The sequence below is a fragment of the Oryctolagus cuniculus genome, chromosome 7 (genome assembly GCF_964237555.1).
Source record: "Oryctolagus cuniculus chromosome 7, mOryCun1.1, whole genome shotgun sequence".
Classification (NCBI taxonomy): Eukaryota; Metazoa; Chordata; class Mammalia; order Lagomorpha; family Leporidae; genus Oryctolagus; species Oryctolagus cuniculus.
In genome coordinates, this window is record NC_091438.1 from 129,323,340 (window position 1) to 129,340,904 (window position 17,565).

General features: G+C 47.3%; 1 protein-coding gene across 12 annotated transcripts in view; it reads right to left on the minus strand.

Moving 5' to 3' along the window:
• Positions 1-17,565, minus strand: part of ST3GAL3 (ST3 beta-galactoside alpha-2,3-sialyltransferase 3) — a 230,221-nt gene that overhangs the window by 195,630 nt on the left and 17,026 nt on the right. For 11 of the 12 annotated variants that reach the window (XR_007923654.2, XM_051856573.2, XM_051856571.2 and 8 more), the window contains exon 2: positions 6,079-6,223. The exons of the other annotated variant lie outside the window; for it this stretch is intronic. Coding sequence is in view for 10 of the 11 variants with exons in the window: in XM_051856573.2 (XP_051712533.1) it covers positions 6,079-6,193 (115 nt within the window). In the remaining variant the exon portion in view is untranslated. The remainder of the gene's footprint in view (positions 1-6,078; positions 6,224-17,565) is intronic. 12 annotated transcript variants of the gene reach the window in all.

Below are 17,565 nucleotides of genomic sequence, written 5' to 3' on the forward strand. Positions count from 1 at the left end.
ACTGTGGCCATTTGGGGAGTGAACCAGCGGATGGAAGACCTCTCTCCCTAACTTTGTCTTTCAAATAAATAAAATAAATCTTAAATAAAAAACAAAAAAGAGGAAAAGATCCTCTACCTGCTAGTTAACTCCCCAAATACCCATAACAATGAGGGTTGGACTAAGCTGAAGGCAAGAGCCAGGAACTCCATCCAGGTCTCCCACATGGGTGGCAGGAACTCAAGTACTTGAGCCATTATTACCTGCTGACTCCCAGGCATAGCAGCAGGAAGCTGAATCAGAAGCAGAGGAAGGACACAATCCCAGGCAATCTGATGTGATGTGGGTAAGACAAGCAATGACTTAATACCCTGTGCCACAAGGCCTGCTTCCAGTTCTCATATATATTAGACCATCTGATATTGTCCCACAGGTCTCTGGGGTTTTATTCATTTCTCACCTTTACATTTTCTTTCTGGGTTCAGATTGGATAATTTATAGTGTATTTTCTTCAAGGTCACTGACTTCTGGTTATATCCAAGCTGAGCGCAATTTTCATTTCAGTTACTATACCTTTTAATTCTAGAATGTACATTTGGTTCTTTTAAAATTCAGTTTCTCTGCTGAGACTAATTATTTTTAAAGGTTTATTTTACTTATTAGAAAGGCAGAGTTACAGAGAGACAGGGGGAAAATAGGGGTATTTTCCATCCACTGGTTCACTCTCCAAATGGCCACAATAGGGCTGGGCGAGGCCAAAGCCAGGTGCTTCATCTGGGTCTTCCACATGGGTTGCAAGGGCCTAAGCATTTGCACCATCTTCCACTGCTTTCCCAGGCCATAGCAGAGAGCTGGATTGGAAGTGGAGCAACCAGGACTCGAACTGGCACCCACATGGGATGCCGGCACTGCTAGGCAGTGGCTTTACCCGCTGTGGCACAGCGTCAGCCCCTGTACATCTTACTTTTTCTTGTCCATTAGACACTATGTAAATGATACAGAAAGTATGAAAATCATTACTTTCCTCTAAAGACTACATTTCAACATACAGTTCAATTACTACCTGTTCACCCTGAATTTGCACGGTCCTGATTATGCTTAGTTAAGGTGGATTTGGGGAAAGCCTATGGTATTTTTGACCCCTTTAACTTGATGGGACCTAAACTCCCAAGTCTGTCTTGCTAGCGGCTGGCCTGAGGCTGTGTTGGGCCAAGTCTAGAGCAGCTCACACTCTTGAGTGAACTCTTTATCCCCTGGGCCTGGCCTTTCAGGTGTCACAGCTGGATGCATGGGCTGAGAAAAGTTAGTGAGCTGTCTCCACTCTGCGAGGACTGGAACTTCACTGTCTGGCATTGCTTCTCCCCCAGCATTGCCTGACTTCTAGTAACCCTTTTCTCTCTCATCCTGGAGCAGCTGCTGTCCAAAAATCAAGACTCAGGTGGTTTTGCCCCATGTCTACACGGGCCAGTCCTTAACTACAGACCCACAAGGATTCCCTTTCAGGCTTCTGGGACCCTGCCTCTGCACAATTCCCTACTCTGTGGTAGCTCATCCTGCAGAGTTCAATGGCTTCAGTTGCTCTGAGCTCTGCCTCCTTAGCTCAGTGGAAACCACCATAGCCTATTCAGACTCCACTCTCAGAACAGGGCTGAGAAATACCTAGACAGAGAGCTGGGCAACTGTGACTCTTTCAAGGATAGAAATTTTACATCACCAAGGCATTGTGGTACAGTGGGGTAAGCAGCTACCTGTGAGGCCAGCATCCCAAAGGAATACCAGGTGACTCCAACTGTTCTACTTTTGATCCAGCTCCCTGCTAATGTGCCTGGGAGAGCAGCAGCAGATGTTCCAAGTGCAAAGACCCCTGTACCTACATGGGAGACCCAAATGAAGCTCCAGGTTATTGGCTTTGATCTGGCCCATCCCTGGATGTTATGTCTATTTGAACCATCAAATAGAAGCTCGCTCGCTCGCTCTCTCTCTCTCCTCCCCCTTCTCTCTATATAACTCTGCTTTTCAAACAAATTAATAAATATTTTAGGCCAGCACTGCGGTTCACTTAGCTAATCCTCTGCCTGCGGCGCCGGCACCCCAGGTTCTAGTCCCAGTTAGGGTGCCAGATTCTGTCCCAGTTGCTCCTCTTCCAGTCCAGCTCTCTGCTGTGGCCCGGGAGTGCAGTGGAGGATGGCCCAGGTCCTTGGGCCCTGCACAGGCATGGGAGGAAGCACCTGCTCCTGGCTTCGGATCGGCGCAGTGCACTGGCCATGGCGGCCATTTGGGGGGTGAACCAACAGAAAAGGAAGACCTTTCTCTCTCTCTCTCTCACTGTCTAACTCTGCCTGTCAAAAAAATAAATACATAAATATTTTTAAAAAGAAATTTTACACTACCACTGCTTGACACTGTTGCTTTATTTTGTTTAATTTTATAATCTCTTATAGAGGCTTCTTATACAGTTTTGATACCAGTTATTTTCTTATTATTGGAGGCAAAGTGCCTACCTAAACCACAAGCCAGAAGTGCCAGCCTCCATTTTATTTTAAAAATGGAAAACTTAGAGTTATTATAATATCCTATACCTATTAAGCTCAATTCTACCTGCATTTTCCTAATATCAAATTCAAGTTCCAACTTACTTGCAGATGGTATTCTCCAAAGCAATCACATCAATAATGGATATACTCTTTTATAAATATGGGCAATAACACAAAGGGAGTTGCTCTAATTGATAAATGCAGTAGCATTAATTTTTAAAGGTCCCACAACACAAAAAAATTAATTCCATGAAAGATCTACTTTAATGTATTAATGAAAAGTGAATAAAATTTAAAATTAATAAATTAAAATGTGGAAAGCTAGGGTGGGTGTTTCCCACAGCCCATTGCAGAGCGCCTGGGTTTGAGTTCCAGCTTCCTGCCAACGTGGATGCTGGGAGGCAGCAGATGATGTCTGAGTACCTGGGTCCCTGCCATCCACGTCAGAGACCTGGACTGAGTCCTGGGTTCCTGGTTTCAGCCTGGCCCAACCCCGGATGCTGCAGGCATTTGGGGAGTGAAACAACAGAAAAAGATTTCTGTCTGTCTGTCACTGACATACTCCCTCTGTCTCTCTGAGTTTCAAGAAAATACAAGAAATTTTTTAAAAGACTTCTAGCCTCTTTGCCACTACTATGTAGGAATTTCAATAGGTAATCTGAGTAAATTATTAATGTTATAAAAGTTCGGGGAAATAAAGCTAATGACAGTTGTTTTTCAAACTTGGGAATGCCCTCTACACTCCCAAGATGAGAGGCATCTACTTTGCATTATGGAGCCTCTCTGAAGCTGCAGCTCCATGTCTGTAAAATGAAGACTATGATAACAAATAAAAGCTATGAGGGTCCAATGTGATTATAAAGTTTCTATTACAGGATAGACATACAATGACACTGAATGAAGTGCCATTCTCACTTAGCAGCAGCAGCACCATCTAGAAGTTCCACAGCCTAAATTCCACCAACACCGTGGTCATCTGGCTGGGAAGCTCCTTAGCTTGGCTGCTCGGGAATGAAGGAGCCCTCTCTGACCTGGGGAGCCATCCAGGGACGGCCTATCACCCCGTCCTCTGCTATTACAGCACAGAAATAATACACTGCGGTGAAGTGTATTATTCAAAGTCAAATTTCAAAAAAGCCTCCAGAGTCAGAAAAATGAGAAAGCTGTAAATACTGGATAGCCAATTAACAACAGATAACGAGTAATAACCCACTAACACCCACAGCACCTCTAAACCTGATAAGCCTCGGGGCAGGCGTTTGGCCTAGTGGGTAAGATGCTCACACCAGGATCAGAGCACCTGGGTTCAGGTCCCAGCTCTGTGCCTCACTCCAGCTCGCTGCAGCCATGCACTCTGGCTCAAGGACAAGGGTCTCTGCCACCCACAGGACAGACCTGGATAGGGCTTCTGACGCCCAGGCCCACCCATTATAGGCATTTGAGGAATGAGCTAGCAGACAGAAGCACTCTGTCTTGGTCTCCATCTCTCAAACGATAAAAGACTAATTAAGTAATTAAACTCTGTCTTCTTTGGAGGACTTTCTTTCCCCTCCCCTTACTTTCCTTTTCCTTCTTCTAGCCCTCCTAACCCCCTCCACTTCTTCTCTAAACCCCTTTTCTCTTTCTTTTTATCAGGCAGAATAAAGAATTTAATCCTACTTGTTATACTTTTCAATAAAATAAGCAACATAAGCTTCTTGTTTTGTTTAAAGATTTATTTATCTATGAGAAAGGCAGAGCTGGGAAGGGGAGGGGAAAGTGAGATCTTCCATCTGCCGGGTCACTCCCCAACTGGAAACCAGTAGCCAGGTCTGGGTTAGGCTGAAGCCAGGAGCCAGGAACTCCATCCTGGTCTCCCACATGGATGGCAGGGGCCCAAGTACTTGGGCCATCTCCCATTGCCTTCCCAGGAGCATTAGCAGAAAGCTGGGTGGGAAACACAGCAACCAAGATTCAAACCAGTACTCCAACATGGGATGCTGGTGTCGTGAGCAGCGACTTAACCCACTGCACCACAATGCCAGCCCTGAAGACAGGTGTCAAAGACAGAAAATAAGAATTCAATTCATGAACTGACCTAGCCGTGAAACCTCAGCAAGTTATACTAAGTGCTACAGTTTGCTCAACTGGAAAATGGGGATAATTAAGACATCTTCATGGAACTGAAGTATGAATTAAATTAAATTAAAGCTGCAAATTATCTACCCTCACACCTAACACACAATGGGTCATTCATAAAGTCCATTCCCTTTTCCCTTGGAGAATATCATCTGATCTTTGGTTATGCCTTCTACAGGTCAGTAACTCCTAAAAGAGGAAAACCCATTCCTTGCCCACATTTCCATCTATATTATGGGTACAGAGGCGTCCACATTATGAACATAGACAATGACTCGTACTACAGAATTCTGCACTGACTTCTATCATGGGTACTGTCCTTGATTTTTAAAATGTCAGTACAGAGAAATTTCAATAAGCCCTTGAAACACTAAGTAATTGCTGATAAACATAAGCTACCCATTTGAGAGTCACACATTCTATAAAAACAATAAATTAAAGATACAATGTCATATTTTAAAACTGGTATGAAACTGCCTCAACAGTTTGGGCCAAGCAAATGAACTGTTTCCCAGGAATAGTTCCCATGTTGGGGTCTCAGTACAACAGAAGGTCAATTGCCAGTTGCCTCTTGCAACTCCTTTTAACCTTGATCCTAAGTGCTAACTCTAGTTCCAGGAGAGTTCCCTACTGGTCACCGGTAGATAAGATAAAACCACTTCAAGAAGACAACGTCAGGGCACCCAGGACCTCCTGCACTAAGCTCAGGTAACCACTACATAAAACAACCTACAGGAAAATCACTCGTGGCCAGCGGGTGACACAGAAGCTGCAGCCGAGAAGAGAACATGCAGAGCCGGTGCCCACCAATGGAGGCCCAAACGCAGGCAGCGTGGGGCACACAGAAACCAACTCAGACAGAGTGGGGCCGGGTGGAAATCACCACGTACCCCAGGAAGGACCAAACACACATGTGGAAGAGAGGGAATATCAGGTTGGGTGAGGAAGCCAGACAGGTACAAGCTCAATACTGAAGCAAAGCTCCTTTAAGAAAAGCCAAACAAAGACAATGAGAAATTGAAAATTCGAGGAAAAAGGTAAAGATGATTGCTTTGAGGGCACAAGAAGACACAGACTTCAACATCGAACCCTAATGGCAATAAATGGCAGATGAGAATGAAAATACACTACAGCAAATCGAAGAACAGAGGTCTTCCAGAGCCAGAAGAATGGGCACGCTCCGGGTTTCGAACTGAAGAACAGGAGCACATCCTCACTGGGTTCAGGAGAGGAACCCAGTCTCACCATGGCATGCAGTTTTTAAAATGTACCAAAGTGCTCAGCCTGCAGCACCCACGATGGCAGGCGACTCTAAGTCTGTGTCCCAGAAATGCTGTTTACTCTGACTGCCCATCTCTGAAGGATGGGAGAGCACTGCAGCCACATGGAAACCCAGAAATGGCCTGCCACAGGCCTTGGCTGGGGTGGCTACAATGACCATACTTACTCGAGTCCTCCCACTGGAACAAGTGCAGCTTCCATGCAGAGTAATACAAAAATCCCAGCACAAGGAAGAGGCAGAGGGCTAGCAGCAGATTGCGCACAAACACCAAGAGTCCCATCTTCACATGATTTACGATTTCCTACATGACCTAAAAAAAAAAAAAAAGAAAAAGAAAAAGAAAAGAAAACACAGGTCTTAAAAGATAAAGCAAACAGCTTAAAATAAAGATCGATAGAGGAAACATCCCAAATGCAAAACAATCTAGAGGCTCCACTAAATCCGCACCATGGCGTCATGCACATGCAAGCTGCTCATCTCTGTCTCAAGGAGCAACTTCGTTATCACCCAGCACCTAAGCCAGAAATCAGCAGCGGTCCTAGGGCCCCCACCCATCCCCAGCATCCACTCAGTGTCCCAGTTCTAGCCATACTGATGTCCCAAATAAATCTCAGCTCATAGCCCCTTCCCACCACTACTGCCCTAGCCCGTGCCACCACTGCATTCCCACAAAGCAGCTGCCCTGCCTTGAAATTGAGCAAATTTCCAGACCCATTTCTACATGGCACAAGGAGTAATCTCTCAACAGTACACCATCAGAAAATGCTGCTTCCTGCTCAGCTCCCTTATTCGTTCTCTGCTCTGTTGCTGTAGCACAGCACAAGAAATCCAGTCATCTAAAATAACATAAATCTATTATTTCAGGGTACTGAAGGACAAAGTCAGGGTGCGTGCCGCTCAGCTGGGTCCTTTGGGTGGACTTACAGGGGTGGGGGGCATCTGGCAGTGCCAAGGCAACTGCAGGTGGGACTTGGAATTCAAGACATCTGTAGCAGGCTAAGTTTTTTTTGTTTTGTTTTTGTTTTTGTTTTTGTTTTTGTTTTTAATAGGCAGAGTGGACAGTGAGAGAGAGAGAGAGAGAGAGAGAGAGAGAGGAAGGTCTTCCTTTTTTCCGTTGGTTCATCCTCCAATGGCTGCCATGGCTGGCACACTGCAGCCGGCGCACCACGCTGATCTGAAGGCAGGAGCCAGGTGCTTCTGGTCTCCCATGTGGGTGCAGGGCCCAAGGACTTGGGCCATCCTCCACTGCACTCCTGGGTCACAGCAGAGAGCTGGCCTGGAAGAGGAGCAACCGGGACAGAATCTGGCGCCCCGACTGGGACTAGTACCCAGTGCGCCGGCGCTGCTAGGCGGAGGATTAGCCTGTTGAGCCGAGGCGCCGGCTTGTAGCAGGCTAAGTTTTAAGTGAATGATGTTGTAGGTCTCCATGCGGTAGAGAAAAGGCTCCGAGTCTCACAAGACCACACCAAGCCTTTCTGGAGGCTCTGAAAGGGAATCCGCAACCAATCCCCGATCCCAGCTGCCGGCAGAGCTCAGCCTGACCTGCCACTTCCTTGCTGGCTGCCAGCAGCCAGCCTTTGTTTCTGTGGCCCTTCCCAGGGCTCCCATGTGATCCCCGAGTGCCATGGCAGGCTGAGTCTCTTTGACTTTGAGTCTCTCCACCTGCCCCTTCTACTGTTTCACTTTTGCTTGAAGCTGGGAAAACTTCTTTGCTTTTCAGGCTCATGTGAGTCTACTGAGTCCACCTGAATAATTCATGACTCGCTCCTTATTTTAAGGCCCATAACCTTAATTAGGTCTGCAAAGCCCCTTCCATCTCTCAGGTGCGGGGTCAGGATGTGGTTATCTTCCGGAGGCCCTTCTGGCAAACACATCTGTCATTAAATTCCATTTCCTGTGCATAAACCAATTGCTCCTCAGAGCCTGGAGGCTTCCGATCAAGCCCCTGTTTACCTTCCAATCCATCTCCTTAAAGGCCCCCATCTCACGTGTGCCCTGGACTTTAGTCATTCTTCCTTCTATTTCCCTGATCGCTGCCCTGCTGTTTCTCTCCTCAAGGCCTGTCTGGAATACAATTTCCACACACCCTGATATTGCACCTGCTGTGCCACCCTTTGAGAATCACCATAAAAATAACACTAGCCAAGATGACCTGCCTAGATCAGCTCAAGTCAGGTATCTTAGTCACAACATAAGAGAAAGAAGTGTAAATATTAATAGTGGAATGGCTTTTAAAAGAAGTTATAATTTGCAGGTTATATAATTATTCACCTAGAAAAGCCAAGAGTCAACTGGAAAACTACTTGGGGGTGGCATCTGGCACAGTGGCGAAGCCACCACTAGGGACACCTGCGTCCCATACTGGAGCACCTGGGATCAAGTCCCCCAGCCCTGCTTACAAGTCCAGCTTCCTGTTAACACGCACACTGGAAGGCAGTAATTATGGCTCAAAGAGTTGAGTCCCTGCCACAAACATAGGAGACTCAGATTCAGCTCTGGGATCTTGGCTTCAGCCTGGCCCAGTGCTGGCAGCTGCAGGCAACTGGGGACTGAACCAGCAGATGGAGGATCTGTTAGCCTGTCTCTGTCTCTGCATTTCCAATAAAAAACAGAAACAAAGAAATACAAATTCCAAAACACATTACAACAGGAAGCTTAATAAAGTGGATGATTACAAGACTAATTTATAAATATCAACAGTCCTTAAAACAATAACAGCAATATCCAGCTGGAAAATGTAGCTGTTTTTAATTTATTTATTTATTTGAAAGTCAGAGTTACACACAGAGAGAGGAGAGGCAGAGAGAGAGGTCTTCCGTCCGCTGGTTCACTCCCCAACTGGCCACAACAGCCGGAGCTGTGCCAATCCGAAGCCAGGAGCTTCTTCCGCATCTCCCACACGGGTGCAGGGGCCCAAGGACTTGGGCCATCTTCCTCTGCTTTTCCAGGCCATAGCAGAGAGCTGGATGGGAAGTGGAGCAGCCGGAACTCGAACTGGTGCCCATATGGGATGCTGGCACTGCAGGTGGTGGCTCTACCCGCTATGCCACAGCACCGGCCCCAAATGTATCATTTTTCATGGTAACAAAATCTAAAAATAAACTTAGGAAGATATGGGTAAGACTTTCATCAAAAGACTTTAAAAAAAATCTAAGTTAATATGTGACATAATAGGGGTTTTTAAAATTTATTAAAGACAGCCGGCGCCGTGGCTCAATAGGCTAATCCTCCACCTTGCGGCGCCGGCACACCGGGTTCTAGTCCCGGTCGGGGCGCCGGATTCTGTCCCGGTTGCCCCTCTTCCAGGCCAGCTCTCTGCTATGGCCAGGGAGTGCAGTGGAGGATGGCCCAGGTGCTTGGGCCCTGCACCCCATGGGAGACCAGGAAAAGCACCTGGCTCCTGGCTCCTGCCATCGGATCAGCGCGGTGCGCCGGCTGCAGCGGCGGCCATTGGAGGGTGAACCAACGGCAAAGGAAGACCTTTCTCTCTCTGTCTCTCTCTCACTGTCCACTCTGCCTGTCAAAAATAAAAATAAAAAAAAAAAATTTATTAAAGACAGAGAACATGCAAGCTCTATCATCTGTTGGTTCCCTCCCCAAATGCCTACAACAACTAGGACTGGGCCAAGGTCAGAGCCTGAAGATGGGAACAAAATCTACACCTTCCCACAAGAGCAGCAGAAAACCAACTGCTTGAGCCACTACCTGCTGCCTCCCAGGGTGCACATTAGTAGGATGCTGGAATCGGGAGCTGGAGCAGAGAATGGAAGCCAGGCACTCTGTTATGGGATGCGGGCAGCTCAACCACCAGGATACATGTCTGTCCCCATAACAGGTTTCTAACTGAGAAGACTGAGTATAGGATATATGTCAGTTCTCTGTAAATTCAGCTGAAGCCAAGTCCAAACCCAGAATTTTTTCTGAGCTTGGATCTAAAGATAATATGAAGTTCATGCCAAAGAAGAGCCAAAAAAAAAATTAATAAAAAAAGATGAGAATTTGCCTTACCAGGTAGCAGAAAACCAAATCAAAGTCATAATTACTAACATGGATGCATCCTGCCATGGGGAAAAACCAAACAGATCAATGGATCAGAACAGAGTCTAAAAATGAACTCTCTCAGGTAGACACAGATAGATATATAGATAGATATACAGAGAGGGGCCAGGGCCATAGCACAGTAGGTTAATCCTCCACCTGTGGCGCTGGCATCCCATATGGGCGCTGATTCGAGTCCCAGCTGCTCCTCTTCCAATCCAGCTCTCTGCTGTGGCCTGGGAATGCAGCAGAAGATGGCCCAAGTGCTTGGGCCCCTGCACTCATGTAGGAGATCGGGAAGAAGCACCTGGCTCCTGGCTTCAGATCGGAGCAGCTCTGGCTGTTGCAGCCATTTGGGGAGTGAACCAGAGGAAGGAAGACCTTTCTCTGTCTCTCCCTCTGTCTTTAACTCTACCTTTGACATAAATAAATGAATCTTAAAAAAAAACATATATGGAGAGAAGCACACATATATGAACAGGTCTACTTTCTCCATATATGCAAGAAGTTACTCTAAGGCAAGCATACGAGAAAGAAAAGGTCTGAGACAGATGTCATGGTGCAGCAATTAAGACACTGATTAGGGGGCCAGTGCTTAGCCCTAGTAGATCAGGCCTCCACTTGTGGCACTGACATCCCACATGGGCACCAGTTCGAGTTCTGGCTGTTCCACTTCCAATCCGGCTCCCTGCTGATGGCCTGGGAAAGCAGCAGCAGATGTCCCACCTGCTTGGGCCCCAGCACCCCAGACCTGGAAGAAGCTCCTGGCTTCAGATCGACCCAGCAGACAGCAAATGGTCTGGAGGCAGGAGAACAAGTGTAGAACATGACACACCAATCGGAGAGAACAGGGCAAATCTGCGTATGCAGGCACAGGACAATGTTCAGAAACTATTGCCACGTAAACAAATCTCATAAAATGGTATGGTATGGTCTCAGCCGGCGCTGTAGCGCAGCGGGTTAAAGCCCCAGCCTGCAGTGCCAGCATCCCATCCAGCTCCCTGCAGCGGCTCTTGGAAAGCTTTCTCTTTCCCAGCTGACGTGATGACGCCAGTCCCTTCCTGTCCTGAATGCAGATGTGATGTCTGAAGTGCCACAGCTGTCTGTTTCAACAGCTCGAGGCAGACCCACAGCAGATGCCAAGTCAACGGAGTCACCCATTCACCCAACAAACGCAACAGTGGAGAGGCTAAACTAACCGCCTGTTGATTTCAGTCTTTTCCATTAAGAACGACCTTCAGAGGCAGTATTTCATTAAGACACCAGTTGGGGGCCGGTGTTGAGGCGCAGTAGGTTAAGCCTCCACCTGTGACACCAGCATCCCATGTGAATGCTGCTTTGTGTCCCGGCTGCTCCTCTTCTTTTGGCCAAGGCAAGCAGTAGAACACGGCTCAAGTGCTTGGGCCTCTGCACCTGCTTGGGAGACCGGGAAGAAACTCCTGGATCCTGGCTTTGGATCAGCCCAGCTCTCTCATTGAGGCCATTTGGGCAGTGAATCAGCGGATGGAAGACCTCTCTTTCTGTCTCTATCTCTTTCTGTGCATAACTCTACCTCTCAAATAAACAAACAAATCTTAAAATGAAAAAAAATTCGGCCGGCGACGCGGCTCACTAGGCTAATCCTCCGCCTAGCGGCGCCGGCACACCGGGTTCTAGTCCCCGTTGGGGCGCTGGATTCTGTCCCAGTTGCCCCTCTTCCAGGCCAGCTCTCTGCTGTGGCCAGGGAGTGCAGTGGAGGATGGCCCAGGTGCTTGGGCCCTGCACCCCATGGGAGACCAGGAAAAGCACCTGGCTCCTGGCTCCTGCCATCGGATCAGCGCAGTGCGCCGGCCGCAGCACGCCAGCTGTGGCGGCCATTGGAGGGTGAACCAACGGCAAAAGGAAGACCTTTCTCTCTTTCTCTCTCACTGTCCACTCTGCCTGTCAAAAAAAAAATAAAAAAAAAAATGAAAAAAAATTCAGCTGGGATGCCTGCATCCCACACTAAAGTGCCTGGGTTTGCGTCCTAGCTCTGCTCCTAATTCCAGCTTCCTGCTAATGCACCCGGGGAGACAGCAAGTGACAGCTCCCATACTTGGGTCCCTGCCACACATATAGGAAACCTAGATTGAGTTCCTGGGCCTCAGCGCTACTGGCCCAGTCCTAGCCATTGTGTGTAACTGGAGAGTAACCCAGCAGATGTGAGATTTCTCTCTTTCCCTCCTTTCCGGTCTCCCTCTCAAATAAATAAAAGTAAATAATAATTTAAACAAGAAAAATAACCTTCAATGAAGAGTGTGGAACAAACATCTCAAAGAAAAAACTGGTTTTCAAAAGTAAATGACATGGGGCCAGCACTGTGACATAGCAGATAAAGCCACTGCCTGCAGTGCCAGCATCCCATATGGGCTCTAGTTCAAGTCCCAGCTGCTTCTCTTCCCTTCAAGCTCTCTGTTATGGCCTGGGAAAGCAGTAGAAGATTGCCCAAGTGCTTGGGCCTCTGCACTCACATGGGAGACCTGGAGGAAACTCCTGGCTCCTGGCTTCAGCCTGGCCATTGAGGCCATTTGGGGAGTAAACCAGCAGACAGAAAATCTCTTTCTCTGTAACTTTGACTTTAAAGTCATTTGAAACTCTGCTAGGACAGAAGTTTGACAGCACATCCCAGGGTGCAGCAGTGGAGAAAAGCCCAGGTTCCTGGTGGTGGAAGGGGCATGCCAATATGCAACAAAACTGCACATGCTTCTCACCCTCCCCCCCCCCCAGTAAACCCACTTCCAAGAAACTACCCCAAAGATAGGCTGAGGAAATATGAACAGTCTATGCATACAGCCACCTGTGACCCAAGAGGCTAAGAATGAACACTCCAAGTGTCCTTCTGTAGAGTCAACTAAACCCCGGGGGCACCCACAACCGAAGCACTATGCACCCATGGAAAGAAGGCACGAGTTCCCATTCTCACCTTTTTACCTTCTGAATACTCCAAACCCACCAGGCATCAGGAGCTGTGCAAGGCAGGCACACAGCCTGGTGTGAACGGGCAGGGAGGGGTCTCGGAGCCTGAGGGCATGGCAACAGGGGAAACCCAGAGGCTAATGGGAGCCAGGTTTCTCAGTAACAGAGAAGGGAGTTACATATATGGGAAGGGAAAAGCTAGAATTAGTCTTTTAGTTTCTGTTGGAGTTGGAGGGATATCAGTGCGTGCTGATGTAGATATGGATGGAATGCTTTTATGTACACAGGTTCCCTAGCTTTTGTGTAAGCACACACAGATTCTCCAGCTTTTGTGTGCATACACACACACTCCCTAGCTGTCGTGTACATACACAATCTCTAGCTTTCATGTACATGCACACACATATTCCATAGCTTTCATGTATACACGCACACACACACACACACACACACACACTCCCTAGCTTGTCCACTGACAGGGCCTGGCAGCAGTCCCATCCCAAGAGGTATGAGCACATCTAGCACTCGGGTCTTGGTCTGTAAATTCCACTCTCTGCTGACTAGGGAAGCAAGGATCCCCGGGAGAACGGCTGACTCTGGGACCCAAACATAGAAGGCACAAGTCAAGCCTGGACCATCCTGTGGTGCCTGAAAGAGGAAAATGCACAGAGAGGAGGCAAGTCCAAAGGAAAAAGCAGCCAGCTGGCAGGCTCCTACTGGCCAGATCTGGGGCAATTTAGCACCAAGATGAAGACTGGTAATAACAGGTTATTATACACCAAATAAGAATCTAATGAAGGAGGAGAAGAGAAAGACTTCAGAGCAGCATGCCAACTGATGACTGCGGAAGGAATAATGCTGCTTGGCCACCACTACAGTAATAATTCAACCAAGAAACATCAAAGGATGCTAAAACTCATGGTGAAAGTTGGCAAGAAATAGGCTATTGCATGGCTTTAAAGAATCTTCTCACAAAATACTCATTCACTATACGGCGAAAACAGTAGCTCTACAATGCAGACCTGGAAGATATACCACAAGTCAGCTAGATGTATGAAGGTTCTTTGTAATACTTCTGCAACTTTTATGTAAGGCTGGAATTATTCCAAGATGGAAAGTTTAAAAGAAAAAGAACTCTAAGTGTTCAAAAAGGAAAATTCAAGCGAACATCCAAATGAATTTATACATTTTTCATAAAATGTCTATGAAAAAATTTTAGTGATGTGGAGAAATGCTTGTAATATACTATTGAATGAAAAACCCAAGATATGAGTATCATACAGTAGGATATGAAAAAGAGAAAGACTAGAATGAAACACACACAGAACAATGCTCACAGTAGATGCCTGCAGAGAACTCTGGCTGCGGGAGTGTGCACGGCGCCCTGGGTCAGAACAGCGTAGGCAGACGAGAGCTGCAGATGCTGCCAGTGAGCCAGGTCCAGGACACACAGGAGAGCAGCCTGCAGACCTGCCCTCCTCACACACTCACCACCTAGCCTCGGAGAATGAGATGCCTCCTTTCCATCAAAGCTAATGCCACAAACCCCAGGCACCTACAAGGCTCAGAGCACAGGTACCCTGACAGCGACACTGCCCCATGATTCTGGCTGACTTCCCCTTCCCCTTCATGCTTCAACTCGCCATGATCTCGCCTGGCTCCTCACCCCACCTGTCACTCAGTAAATTTACCACTGACCTCTAAATTGCCAAACCCACTGGACACTCTACTGTCCTCCATGACTGGGCCTCTGCCCAGCACCTAGAACCGCAAGAGGTGACACGGTGGTGCTACGAGCCTTTCTCCAGCTTCTCTGTCTTGCTACCACTGACTCATCTTTAGGACTCTGTTCAAGTCTTGGCTCCTTCCGGAAGCTTCCTGAATCACAGCCTACCAGCTGTGCTCCAGTAACATCCCATGCTATCCTCTACTGGAGCATTTAGAAAAAGTCATCTCTTTTTCTATTTCTGCAGGGAGTAAGTATATAATTTGTAAACAGGAAATCTAATTTGGATCTGTAAGTCACCAGCATTTAGCAACATAATACTTCATACATAGTAATACCCAAGAAGTAAATGTTTAAGGATAAAATAAATTAGCTTTTTTCTAATGACATGCCCCAACTCTAGGTGCAACTAATAAAATGTGGACACATTCCAAAAAGTAATACAAACTAGAGGTATAACTATTATGCACATGTACACACTGCAAATATATAAACAGACCATATATATAATATACACTTCATGGAAATGTGTATTATGAAAAAACTATACATAGATTTCAAAGACCTTTTATACCAAAACAAGTATCTTTTAATTCCATTTTTTTCATAAACTTTCTGAATACTACATAAATACACAGCAATTTTAAATGTAGAAAAGCTCAGGGCGCTGTCTTAAGCTTCTTTAAAAAATTATTTACTTATTTGAAAGACACAGGGACAGAGAGAAACACAGAAGTAGCTTCCATCTACTAGTTCACTCCCCAAACGCCCACAACAGCCAGGGCTGGACCAGCCCAAAGTCAGGAGCCTGGAACTCGATCTGGATCTCCCACGTGGGTGGCAGGGACCCAGTACTTGGACCAGTACTTGCTTTACCACCTCCCAGCGTGCCCATTAGCAGGAAGCTGGAATTGGAAGCAGACTTGGGAATCAAATCCAGGCGCTCCAATACAGGAAGCAGGTGCCCTAAGGGGTGCTTTAGCCCAGGCTTTCTTTCATGCTCCTTCTGCACATGCCCCCAAGGCAGTGTCATCCACCTCCGTGACTTCATTTACCTCTGGAGGGGGACTGTCTCAAACTATATCCATTCACCTCGCTATCCATTCTGAGCTTCCCGTGTATGCACATGACTCCGGACTCCAACTCCTCACCTCCATGTTTTTACAGATACCTCTGACTTCCCAATAAATCCCCTCTCCTCCGAGACTAGAGTCTCAATCAAAGGCAGCACCTGCAGAGGTGCTCCTGTCAGAACCTGGGAACCACCCGACCCTGCCCTCCTCCTCCTCACTCTCACCCTCCACATCTGATCCAGCAATCAAATTCCACGAATTTCACCTCTGGCTTCCTGAACCCCTCACTCTTCACCACCACCATCCTACAGGAAGCAGCCTCCTCACAAGTCTGTCCTACCCATGCCTGCGTCTGTCCAGTTCATTCTCCATGCAGCGGCCAGTACGCTGTGATGACTTTACTCCCAGGCTTCAACTCTGAAAACCTCCCATTCTCCTCAGGACGGAGGCCCAAATCCCTAACCAGGCCTGGCAGAATCTGCACCCCACAGGGCCCTCGCTGCCTTCTCCTCCCACACCCCTGCCACCTGTGACCGCCTCACCGCCTGCAAGCCTACAGCATCAACCTTCTCCAAGTGTTCTGAACTCACCATGCCCTCGGAGTGCACATCACCCACCCCACTCCTCTGTTAGGGCTCAGTTTAAAGTTTAGTCCTCAGGGAGGTGCCATCTCCCCAACACACACTCCCACGCACCTGCCTGTCCCAAGTCCACTACACATTGCACTTATAATTTCTGAAGTGCTCATGTTTACAACCATTTCAAATTTACCTTCTGGCCAATCCAGGCAGAGAATGTGTCTGTTTTGTTCATCACTGCATCCCTGGTGGGTGCTCAAAGACGATCTGCTCACCCACCAGCAATTCAGGCAGCTACCGCATGCTTAGAAGAGGCTCAGGCGGCACAGAAAGCTAGATTCTATCTTAATGAGCCATAAAAAGAAAACTGTGTAAAAATCTGAATTCACCGAAGCAAACTCTTGCCATTCCTAAAGCACTCTACCATATGGCCACTCTGAACGTATACCTGGTAACAATTTTGGCGTTAGTCTAAAACGCCAAAAGTTTGTTGATCTTCAAATGTCTGCCATAACAGATATGAGCTCAATTATGACAAAATCATGCAGAGTGGGAAAAAAAAAAAAAGTATTTCCAGAGCTTGTCTCCTACAGATCTCTGAGGTGAGCTAATCAGACATTCTATTTAACACCCAGCTTCCCAAGCAGGTCACGGCTAAGTTCAGTAATTTCTTAAATAAAAATTTTATTTATTTATTTATTTAGGAGAGAGATACTGAGACACAAAGAAACAGAGGTGCTCACCTGCTGGGTCACTCCCCAAATGCCCTCAATGTCCGGGGCTGGGCCAGGCCAAAGCCAGGAGCCCAGAACTCAATCCATCTGGGTGGCAGGAACCCAACTAGTTGAGCCATTACCTGCTTCCTCCCAGGGTGCGCATTAGCAGGAAGCTGGAATGCAGAGCAGAGCCAAGACTTGAACCCTGACATGGGATGCAGGAGTCCCAGAAACCTGCCCCTCAACAAGGCTTTGAGAATGATTTTCCCAATTGCTTCCCTGCTACTACTTTATTAATGACCAAGCAGCTTTAGGTAGTTAATTAATATGTAATCTATGAAATTATGTAATTCAAAGAATTGTGCATTTTCTAATCACCAGTCCCTGGGGGAGAGATGTGGCACAGCAGTTAAGTCACCGCTTGGGACTCCTGCATCCTGTATCAGACTGCCTGTTTCTTAGCCACTCAGCTTCCCACCCCGCCTCTGCTCCTTCCAGCTTCCTGCTAGTACACAGCCTGGGAGGCAGCAGGTGACGGCTCCAGTAACTGGATCCCTGCCACCTACAGGGAAACCCAGACTGAGTTC